The sequence below is a fragment of the Alligator sinensis genome, unplaced genomic scaffold, assembly GCF_000455745.1.
Source record: "Alligator sinensis unplaced genomic scaffold, ASM45574v1 scaffold437_1, whole genome shotgun sequence".
Lineage (NCBI taxonomy): Eukaryota > Metazoa > Chordata > Crocodylia > Alligatoridae > Alligator > Alligator sinensis.
In genome coordinates this window covers 834,082-845,591 of record NW_005842176.1, presented here as the reverse complement: position 1 = coordinate 845,591, position 11,510 = coordinate 834,082, and the positions used below count along the sequence as shown (strand labels likewise).

Genomic DNA, 11,510 nt, shown 5'->3' with positions numbered 1-11,510 from the left:
AAACACTGAAAAACTCCCTGCTGCAGATGGGGGGCAATGGGGAGCATTCTCTGCAGGGTCTAGACCTACTGGCACCTGGCCACAGGTGTGCAACCCCTTTCTGGAGGACCCACAGATCATGACAGTTTATTCATGATGTGTGACCCCCTCACTGCAGGATCCAAAGTTGCTGACACCCCCAGTCCAGATGTGCAACTCCCTCCCTGCAAGATCCAAAACTACTAATTCCCTGCTCCTAATGTGAACCCCTCCCCTCCTAAAAGCTCTGGACCTAGGCTAACCCTTTTTGGCATTGATCAGTAGGCCCCTGACGGTTGGACTCTGCAAACCCCTGCTTTATTTCTTTACCTGGCAGTGTAGAGGGAGCTGGGGAGGTGGCAGGGGCAGGGGTGGGGGGTGCCTTGTGACTTAACCTCCTTGTACGGTTCTTTGACTCTAAATAGGTCACTTGACACCACAGAGAGATAAGATGGGAACCAGGTCTAACCACTGTCTCCTGACTCCAGAAAGCTGTCAATGGCTTCCTAGCTCTGACCCCAAGCACGTGAGAGCAGCAAGCAGTGCCTCTGAAGTCAAGTGGTACTGCGGCAAATTTATCAAAGACTTCAAAAGCCCTTGGTAGGCTGCATGCCTGCACTCAGCCCCAGCTCCCCTCATTAATTCCTCCAGCCCTCCTACGGCTCCAGCATGAAACGGATTCATGCAGGCCTTTTCAAAACACAAAGAAGGAGATGAAAGGCCTACAAGAGGGGGGTGGCAGGCAACCCAGGGGGGTCGGACGGGAGAGCTGCTGCTTTTCACCTGGGAGCGCCAGGCTCACTCACCACCAGATGGAGAGAAGAGCAGGGCAGGGAGGAGGGGGTAGGGAGGAAAAAAGAGAGAAAGAGAAAGGGGAGGAGTAGGCAACGGGGAGAAATGGAAGGAGGGGAGGGAAAAGGGAAGAGAAGAAGGGAGGGAGACAAAGCCTCTCTGACTAACATGCCAGCCACTTGAAGGTTGGAGAGCAAGCCCCCCAGAGAGGCCTCTCCTGGTGCTGGGACTGGCATGACTATATGAAAGTGAGCCCGTGAGTCCCAGGAAAGAGGGGAGAGGACGCATTGTCCTCCAGGGAAGGCAGAAGGTGCTGGGGGGAGGTGGCGGGGGAGCATTTGGGATGGAAGATAGAGTGCTTTGGGTGGAGGGCAGAGTATTTGGGAGGGAAGGGGCAGCCTCCCATGCTGTCTGCCACTCTTCATCTCTCTCCTGTTTCCCTCACTGGCCCTGGAGTGGCTCCTCTCTGGGGAAGGCAATCCACACATGACTCCTCAGTGAGCAATGAGGCCAGAGTGACACCCCTTTTACCCTATCCTCCCATCACCTCAGTCCTCAGCAGCCCATGTGCTACCCACGACTGTAGCACCCGACAGGTACTCGTAATGACTGGCAGTGACACCTGTGGGCTGATATAAGGCAAGGCCCCATCCAGCCAAGGATCCCATGCACACCCTCCCTCCCTTCCTCCCTCCCTTATCCACCAGCCAGAATAGCACAGTAACAGCAGCCCTGGAGGGACAGCCCTGGTCATAATGGGATGAGGTGGAGGCCCTGCCTCAGCTCTCTCCACAGAGTACCACAAAGCCTTGGCAGCAATGGAAGGAGAAGTGACAGGCCTCTGTAGCCATTCTGTCAGTGAAGGTTTACAGCTCAATCTGGAGGACCAGACCAACAAGGATTCTTTCTTCATGCTGCACCAGGACAACAGCCCGTTCACCAACCCATCTATCTACCCAGGACAATGTCCTCCCAGTGAGCCCTACACCCAGATGCAAAGACCAAAGATCGAGGGATGCCAAGTTTCCAGTAGTCTGATTCTACTGGAGCAGGTGGGGATAAGCTCTTCTTCACCCTCAAGTCGAGCTTTGTTTGCAAGCCCTGGGGGAGGACTAATTTCCCCATATGGGCCAATTGTGCAGCACCGCCCCATGGTGTGATGCTGCAGCATGCCCTTGCCAGCACTGGTCCCTTCTCCTCGCAGATATGCCCTCCTCTCCATTGCATACATTCCAGGAGGCTTTCTCAGCCATGAGTGTGCAGCCCATCTGCCGGCACAGCTCTCAGCTCTGTGCCTCCAGAAAGCTGGATTGGGGACCACTCCATGTGGAGGGCAAGCCGTTATGTCTTCTGATGCCATGTTGTTTTCTAAATACTGTGAGGCTGCAGAGCCCAGCCAAGGCCAGGCTCTAAGAAACGTCTTCTGGCCTGTACCCTCCAACAGCCTTGGCCCAGAGCACATCACAGAGTGAAAAGGCTTGGTATATGAGTGAGAAGTCACAGAAATGTCCATGACCCAAATGATGTGAGAAATGGGCCCGCAGAGGCCCCCTCCTTCTGTGGCACAGAGGTACCTCCAGTTTCCATTATGGGGCTGAGGGGATCTCCATCTCCTTCTGGGAGACAGAGAGGACTCTGATGTGTCTCCTCCTCTCCAGGCAGAATGGCCAGGGTTGGAGAAAGGGATGGATTTGGGTGCTGTTGTGCAAACAGACAATAAATCACAGACAATGGTTCATCTGGGACAATGAAGCCAATGATGCCTAGGATTAGTGCCCAAAGGCTTTGACTTTGCCCACGTTGAGGAAACAGAGCATTGAGGACAGCCACCAGGACTCCTGGGAGGTAATTTCCTGCTGCCCAGGGAGGGATGGGGAGAAACACAAAGCATTCACTGGCTCTCTTGTTCACTCAAAGCCAGCATGTTGGAGCAGCACTGGAAAGCTGAGACCAACATATGTGCACTGGGGTGTGTTGTGGGCCAGGGAAGAAGGGGGAGGGCAGGCTGTGAGGTGTTGCCAGAGGTACACACAAAGTTGTACAGCTGAAGTCCAATTGGTGATGATGGGGCTGTGTGTTATGGGAGCAAGACACTGAGGCTGTGTGTGTGTGTGTGTGTGTGTGTGTGTGTGTGTGTGTGTGTGTGTGTGTGCATGTGTAAAAGTAGTGTGGGGATACATGGTCTGAGCTGTAGGGCTGGAGTAGTGAATGTGTGAGTATTTAGTAGTGAAGGGTATGGGTAAGTAGGTGTGTGAGGCACTTGTGGTAAAAGGGAATGTGAGGGGTCAATAGTGTTAGTTTTGTGGGATGGTTTGGGGCCACAGGGTTTGAGGGTGTTTGGTATTTGGGGACTATATGAAGTATCTCACTGGGGAAGGGGTATCAAGTCAATACTGGGGGTATCTGATGGTGGAGCAGATGGAGGATGTAGTGCCTCTGATGCCTCCTCCTGCACAGGGGTAGGAAAGCAGACTTCTTTGTGTGCAGTTAGAACTGCCTGTATAAAAGTAAACTGAGTTTATAGGTGCCTGGGGAGTGCTGAGACAGTGTATTTGCAGTTGAGGAGATGCAGGCTATTTGACAGTCAAATCTTTTGGGAACCAGGATGCTGGGGCTGTATGGGGCTGTTTGGAGTGGAACTAGGGTATGTGAGGCATTTGGTGTTGAGTTGAGTGAGTATATGGTGAAGTGTACAGGGAACAGAGCATGTGGCATGTCTGTGAGCTATTGGAGCAGTGTATGTGTATGTTTGCATGTGTGTACACAGGCAGAGTTCATGAATGTACAATGTCTGTGAGGAGGTGAGTGTTGAGGGTGTGTGAGGGTGTTTGGTGTTGACACTGACTGAGAGTGTAGGGTGTAGTTTCATAGTTGGTAGGGTTGGAAGGGACCTGAGTAGATCAAGTCCGACCCCCTGCCATGGGCAGGAAAGAGTACTGGGGTCAAACAACCCTGGCTAGGTGATTGTCTAGCCTCCTTTTGAAGACCCCCAGGGTAGGAGAAAGCACCACTTCTCTTGGGAGTTGGTTCCAGCTCCTAGCCACCCTGACTGTGAAGTAGTGCATCCTTATATCTAGCCTGAATCTACTCTCAGTCAACTTATGGCCATTATTCCTTGTTATACCCGGTAGTACTCGGGGGAACAGGGACTCTCCCATTGCCTGCTGGTCCCCCTTGGCCAGTTTATAAACAGCCACCACATCCCCTCTCGGCCTTCTCTTGTGGAGGCTGAACAGGTTCAGGTCCCGTAGCCTTCTCTCATAGGGCCTGCCTTGCTGCCCCTGATCACGCAGGTGGCCCTCCTCTGGACCCTCTCGATGCTGGCCACATCCCTTCTGAAGTGAAGTGCCCAGAACTGGACACAGTTACTACTTCAACTGTGGCCTGACCAGTGTTGCACAGAGGGGGAGGATCACCTCCTTGTGCCTGCTCGTGATGCATCTGTGGATGCATGGCAAGGTGCGGTTAGCTTTCCTGACCATGTCCTCACATCAGTGGCCCATGTTCATCTTGGAATCAATAATGACTCCAAGATCCTTTTCTGCCTCTGCACTGACAAGAAGGGAGTTCCCCAGCCTGTAGGTCTCCTGCTGTTTCTTCCTCCCCAGGTGCAGTACCTTGCACTTGTCAGTGTTGAAACTCATCCTGTTCTCATCTGCCCACCCCTGTAACCTGTCCAGATCTAGTTGCAGCCTATTCCTTTCCTCTAGCGTGCCCACTTCTCCCCACATCTTAGTGTCATCTGCAAATTTGAACAAGGTACTTTTCACCGCCACGTCCAAGTTGTTGATGAAGATGTTGAACAGTGTGGGCCTGAGGACCGAGCCCTGGGAAACCCCACTGCCCACATTCCTCCAGGTCGAAAATGTCCCGTCCACCACCACTCTCTGGGGGCGGCCTTCCAGCCAACTAGTGACCCATCTGACTGTGTAAGCATTGACATCACAGTTGCCTAATTTTTTAATGAGAATGGGGAAGCAGAATGTGTGGGGATACTTGTGGGATGCTAAGACTATAGGGGCAGGGAGTGTGAGGGGACAAAGTCTGTGAGGTGTGTTTTGTTGAGAATGTGGCAGTGATTAGGGGTGGTAGTACAGGGTATGTAGAGTGTTAGGGGGCTTTTCAACTGTGTGAGAGCAGGGATGTAGGAGGAGCAGAGTATATGGGGATATTGGATGGTTGCAGAGTGCTGAGGACATGCGGTGGAGTTTGGTGGGGGGCAGCCTGAGAGATGTTGAGGCTTTGTGGGGGCACTGTACATGTGGTGACATTGTGGGGAAGAGGCGATATGGCAATGTGGTGGTGCAATGTATCGGGATATCGAGGGTTTGGGGCACAGAGTGTGTGGTCCAGCACCCTCCATGAGCTGAAATTCCTGCTCCTGGGAAGCCTCCTGCTGCAGTGACCATGTCCCAGAGCTGTGCCTCAAGCCTCCATCCCCTCCTGCGCTTTCCCGTGGCACCTACTTGATGGTTTTCTTCTCACTTCGGCCTCGGCTGGAGTCTGGGGTCCCCACCGTCTCCAGGGAGTTCTTGTAACGTTTACCCTAGGAATAAAAAGAGGAGAGGAAGTTAAGTTCAGGAAGCAGCTGTTGGGCTTGCTGCTGATGGCGTCAGCAAGGGCTTTCAGTGGTGCCATCTAGATCTGCAGGGAGAAGGGAATGTACAGGTGAATGTACAGCTACTGGATTTCAAGACACAGTCCTTGCCTGAGGCTATGGTTGAAATCTGTGCCCTCAATCGGCAGGTAAGTTTTGAGATGATCTAGTTTTACCCCTGGGGGTTCCTGGTCTACCTTTCTTGGAAGCTGCTTTCCTGGTTTTCATCATTATACCCTCCCTGCCCCACAAGCAAATTAGGAACCTTCTCCCAATTTCTGGGGCGTCCCCCCTGACATCTAAAACAGGGAGAGAGCACCCCAACACAGAGATCCCCCCAATGGACTATCATGCCACAGCTTGATAAAGGATGTTGGCACCAGTGTGGTGTTGTGCACCAGGATACTAAAAGAGCACTAGGAAGAGTGTGTCCTTGAGCCCTGCCCCCTCCCTTTTGTCACCCCATCATATCTGCAACAGGGGAGGAACAGGCAATTTTAGGATTAATTGAACTTTAATTAATTAAGTTCACAGTAACAAAAAATTAAAGTCATAAGATAATGAAGTGTGCATTTGTTCCTAATTGGGTCTTGATAATAAGGGCACTTTGTTGTGATTTCCGATGGCAGGTTCAACGTGCTGCATGATTCCAGGGCAGACAAGAGCACAATTAATGCTAATTAGTGAACAATTAGCAGATGAAGCTATCCCGCCCAGGTGCAGAGAGAAAGCCCTTCCTTGCTGAGTGCTCCTCAGCATCTGGTTGCTCTCCATTGAGGGGTGGGTGGGAAGGAATGACAAGAAGTGGGATAGCTGCTAAGAGGTGTGACAATGCGGGAATTTGGATCTGGATTGTGGGGTGTGGTGACAGAGAGGGACAAGGCAGCCTGAGGGACAGGGAGAATTTTGGATCTAGCCTGAGGGTGGGTGTGAGTACTGGGAGTCGATTCAGATCTGGATAAGGGCTGGATGACAAGAACAGCAAAGCAGCAGGTGTGAAGGATCTAAGGGGAGCCAGGTCTGAAAGGAAGTCAGAGGCCAGTACAAGAGTGGCTATGGTTTGTACTTAGAATGGGGGTGGCATTCAGAGAGCCATCAGAAAAGGACTGAACTAAGGGGACAACAGTCAAATATGACATCCTGAGCAGCGTCAGGCTGGGAGGTATAACTAGTAGTGTCAAACATGAACCTTTACAGACACCCCCTCTCCCTGCCACTTCTTACCCCAACCACAGTATTTCTCTTATCCCTGGGCAGCTGCATGCAAGCATTACTTGCTGAGGGTGCTTGATGTAGCTACGGTTAGGTGGGGTAATCCAGCCAGGTTGAGCTAAGAAAAGGCCTGAGAGTGAACAAAGGGAACCTCTTGTGTGCAATGATCTGGCAGGGGAGAGATTTTTGGAGGTCGTGCAGGCAGAGACAAGGGTGTATGTGAGAAACAGATGTTCTCCATCTCCTCACTTTGGGGAGTCATCACCTCAGGAAGAATTTGGCCTAGAATTTGCAAATGCCCTTTGCAGGCATGTCTGTGTCCCTGAATGCTCCTTGGAAGGCTGTCTGGCTCATTTTGGAACTGGCCGCTGTGAATTCCTGAACCTTGGAGAGCTCCTGTCAGGACCCAGCTGAGCTGAGAACCTTTGCCAACATCATTTCAGGCAGTGCGACCTGGAGACTTTGTCACCTTTGTTGGCTGCAAGGCACAGGCTTGTGCTCCTCACAAGACCTGCTGGGTGTGCCAAAGACACTCCATTTCCCACTTCTGTCCTCTCCCTTCGCCCACGGCTGGAGACAGGCTGCAGGCTCTGCCGATGTGACAGAAGAGATCCATGCATACACTTGTTCAACAGCGCTGGGTTTGCTGGCCTGGCCTGTGGAGTGAGGAATCTGCATCGGCTGATGCATTCAGGTTCCAGAGACACCTCAGCTTTGCCCTGGAAATTCTCTGGGTCGTGGACTGGAGCAGATGTTGCCACAGCAGCCCATGGCTCCGGCAAGCTCCATTAACAGGACTGGTCAGGTGTGAGGGAGCCACAGGCTCTGCCAGCTCAGCCTCCAGCCAACCCCATCACTCAAACTATTCCTGGCCACTGAGGTCTCAGACTCAGGCCAGAAGGGCACCTGACTCCTGCTCTAAACTGAAGAACACGTCCCATGTCATTCAGCTCAACACCACATCCATAATCATGGTCAAATCTAGAGCCTGGTCCATAATTCAGCTCTGCTCCCCTGAAGCAGCCCATGGGGAGAGAAGAGTTTCCTTTGTGCCCCTTGCTACCTAACCAGACTTCAAGGACATCAAAGAGAGCAGTGACTTCCCCAGTGGCATTAGTCACAGGGATTTAACATTGCTGCTGTCATTCCCACTGGAGAATGGGGGTCAGATGAAAGCGATTCAGGGCAGACGGCATAATGGGTTATTAGTTGCCATGGTTGCAAAGGGATGAGCTTTTGGGGAGGGCAAAGAAGATGTGACCCCTGCCTCATATAGAAAGCTGAATTTCACCCCCATTGCCTGGATGTAACCTCTGTACTTATGCCAGGGCTGAATTTGGCCCAGCAGGCCAATCTGAGGCAAACACACATCCTTCTTTAGATGACAAAGAGTCCCAGCTTTGTCACTGATGTACAGACCAGGGACTTTTTCCTGTGTCACACCAGGCGGGCTTCCCTTTCCTTAGTGCAAATCTAGCCACTTTGCTATTTAGACACATCTATTTTGCCTTTGCTATGCACCCCCCCGCCCTTGGCTTTTGGCCAATAGCATTTGCTTTTAGTGTCTGCATGAGGCAGCTGGGGATGGTCCGGGCTGGGCAACTCTGAAGTCAGGGTCTCTTGCCCAAAGGGGGCCTGAGATGGGGGTAGGATAATGGTGTGCACATGGTGTAGGCAGTCCAGGGTAAGGAACCTGCCTCACCCCTCTACAGATGCTGATTAACAGGGTGCTGGAAGAGAAGGGATGGATGAACTTGACTTGCTGGCACACAGTGGTCAGACCCTCCTGCCCCCAGCCCAGTCAGAACACCCTCAGGGACAGCTCTGACTCCAGGGAGCTTGATCTTCAGTCACAGGCCTGAGCTGCCCAGATACTGTCCTAACACTGACTTGTCAGAACACTCCTAGGGACAGCTCTGACTCCAGGGAGCCTGATCTTCAGTCACAGGCCTGAGCTGCCTAGATACTGCCTGCACTGTGCTGTGGCTTGTGACTGACCCACCAATGCAGGAAGGTGGGTGGAGCCTTTTGGAAGGGCCTGGAGGACCAGACCCTCAGCTAGCGTAAATCAGGATGGCCTAAGGCAGATAGCCTTGGACAGGAATGCAGGGGGTGGGTACAGCTCCTCTCTCAGTCACAGCCTTGGTGGGAAGGGAGGTATGTTGGAGAGGGTTCCTGGCAGGAGAGTGGGGAGGGCCATTAGAGACTGTCCATTTCTGTCTGCCAGCACTGGATCTGGAAAGGGCTTGGGCTTCAGGGTGGGCAACAAAGAAGCCCTGGAGCAGGTGGAGAAAGGGGCAGAATCCTTCCCATCCTTTCAGCCCTCTCAAGCGAATGCACAAGCTACCCCAATCACAGGGTGTCTGATGGCTGCACCAAGACACCCATGCACAGCAAGCCTGAGAGAAGAGGAAGGCAAGTCACTAGAGGATTTAGGGTGTGAGCACTACAACCGGGGAGCGCTCAGCCAGGCTGGTCCCTGTGTCTCCCAGCAGGCAGCACTGTGTGGAGTGGGACACTAGGGCTGCCTGTGGAGGGAGCTCTCAGCTACTCTAGTCCCGATCTTCTGCAGTAGGGGATGTTGTAGGGAGTGGACCATGAGCACTGGCTGTGAAGGGGGCTCTCAGCTAGCCCCAATCTAGCCCCAGTCTCCCCTAGCAGGGGGTGCTGTAGGGAACAGGACAGGAGCAAGCCACCACAGAAGCAAATGGGACAGGTTTTGAAGTTCTGTGCGTATACAAGCCAGGCCACACAAAAGCAAGGTGCGAGTTTCTAGAAAACATGGCCAAGTGGCCAGCTGGTAATCATCGCAGGGGACTTCAACTGTGCCATCAGTGAGGGCAACAGAGTCAGCAGCGCCCAGAGGGTAGGCATGGACAGATCCTCCAGGCAACTGCAACAGCTGGTTGAGGACCACAGCCTAGGAGACACTGGAAAAGGAGCCCAAGGCCCTGGGGGAAATTTCACTCAAGTGGACCCAGCAGGGAAAACCAAAACCCAGATAGACTTTGTCTTCCTCCCCAAGGAGTGGGAGGCAAGGGAAGCCCTCTTCACGTCTGTCTGTTTCTTGGACCACTGCCTCCTCACAATCCAGGCTGAAATGGGAGGACAGCTGGAAAGGAGCAGAGGGGGCTGGGATGGACCAGGGACTCATGACCCTCTTGCACAAGAAGGGTACGAGGGAAGAGTTGAGGAACTGGAGGCCCATCACCCTCCTGAACTTTGACTATAAGCTTCTTGCCAAAGTCTTGGCCGAGCAATTTAAATCTGTCCTAGGTTCCTCATTCATGAGGATCACTTGTGTGTGGTACCAGGATGCCAGATCTATGGAGCCCTGCTGCAACTGAGGGACTCACTCCAACTGGAATGGGATAGAGGCCAGAAGGTGGCGATGCTGAACCTGAACCTGGAAAAGGCCTACGACAGTGTCACACTGATTTCTCTTTAAGAAACTGAAGCGAATGGGTGTCCCCTCAACCTTCACTGGCTGGATACGGATGTTGTACACGGAGGTAAGGAGCGAGGTGCTTGTCAATGGGTTCTTAAGCGTGCGGATCACGATAGAGTTGGGGGTCCGCTCTCCCCGATCCTATTCATCTGCACCATTGAACCCCTGGCCAATCACATCAGGCAGGACCCTGGAATGCATGGAGTCCAGATACCCAGAGGAAGCAAGGAAGAGACCAAGGTCCTAGCCTACATGGATGACTTGAACATTCTGTGCCAGAATTACTGTGCAGTAGAAAGAGCCCCATGGCACACACGGGTTTATGAAGTGGCAGTAGGGCCAAGTTCAACGTGAGCAAAAGCACCTGCCTGGACATGGGCAAGCTCAGGGACCTGGAGTCCCTGGGGGTCTCAGTCCCCCACGAGGGGGTTAAGATCCTCGGGGTGGAGTTCGACCCTGAGCTGAACAGAAGGAGGGCCTGGGAGAAGAAGGAGGCCAAGGTGAACCAGAGGTTGAGTCTGTGGCATGCGTGCCACCTCTCCATGGGGTGGCACATGGCGCTCATGAAGGCAGCAATGCTACAGTGCTTCTGTATACCGCACTGGTCTTCCCCACTCCAAAGCGGATTACCTACAAAATCCAGAGAGCCATGTGAGTTTTCTTCTGGGTATCCAGAATGAAGAAGGTGGCAAGGAAGACCCTATATGAGAAGAAACGGATAGGGGGAAGCGGGATGCCAGACATCCACTTGTTACTGCGGGCACGGTACATGAGCCAGAACTGCAAGCTGGTGACCGGGCCAGAGACCAAAACAGCTTGTCTCATCAAGTATTTTGCAGGTCACCCCCAGCCTCCACATGCTATCAATAGATCAACCTCCTCACTAGACAGAGAGACCGTGGCTTGGGGGTGGGAGAGGAGGGTCCCAGCTTGTCCCAGCCTCCCTGAACAGACTGTAACGCAGGTCTGAGACCTGGCGCGAGCAGGAAGCTGGCTGCAGACATTTCAGCTGCATTTTTGGAGAAGGTGAAAGGGTTTCACCTTCTTGGTTTTGCTTCTAAATTTAGCCTGACAGAAGAACATAATCATTCGTTAAAATTCTGTGCTGCCTACGCTGCGCGGCGTGTCGTACCGACGGGCTGCGGTGTCTGTGACCTTTCCTCCTCTTCAGCCGCTGCTCCTGGACCCACTGGGAAACTCCAAACAGGTGGCACATGCAGCAGTGGCTGGTATTAACTCTCTCATTACCTGCTCTCTCACTCTCTTTAGCAAGAAGGCACTGGGAGTAGGTGAGGCTGGGCTGGGAGGAAAGGATCAGGAAGGGGCTGCAACTGCTGTCAAGGAGATCTGGCCAATTTCCTGCTATGTCTCTGGTACAAGGAAGAAGGGGAGTGCTGTAGAGCCAGCCATGCTCTTTAAAGGTTAGGTCTGGGTGGCCAGTGG

At 52.9% G+C, this 11,510-nt stretch overlaps 1 protein-coding gene across 1 annotated transcript in view; it reads right to left on the bottom strand.

Annotated features, from left to right (window-relative positions):
- The window catches only part of SYT7 (synaptotagmin 7), a 79,637-nt gene that overhangs the window by 61,840 nt on the left and 6,287 nt on the right, over positions 1 to 11,510 (bottom strand). Inside the window, exon 3 of the mRNA XM_025206939.1 lies at positions 5,277 to 5,356. Coding sequence (XP_025062724.1) covers positions 5,277 to 5,356 — 80 coding nt within the window. The remainder of the gene's footprint in view (positions 1 to 5,276; positions 5,357 to 11,510) is intronic.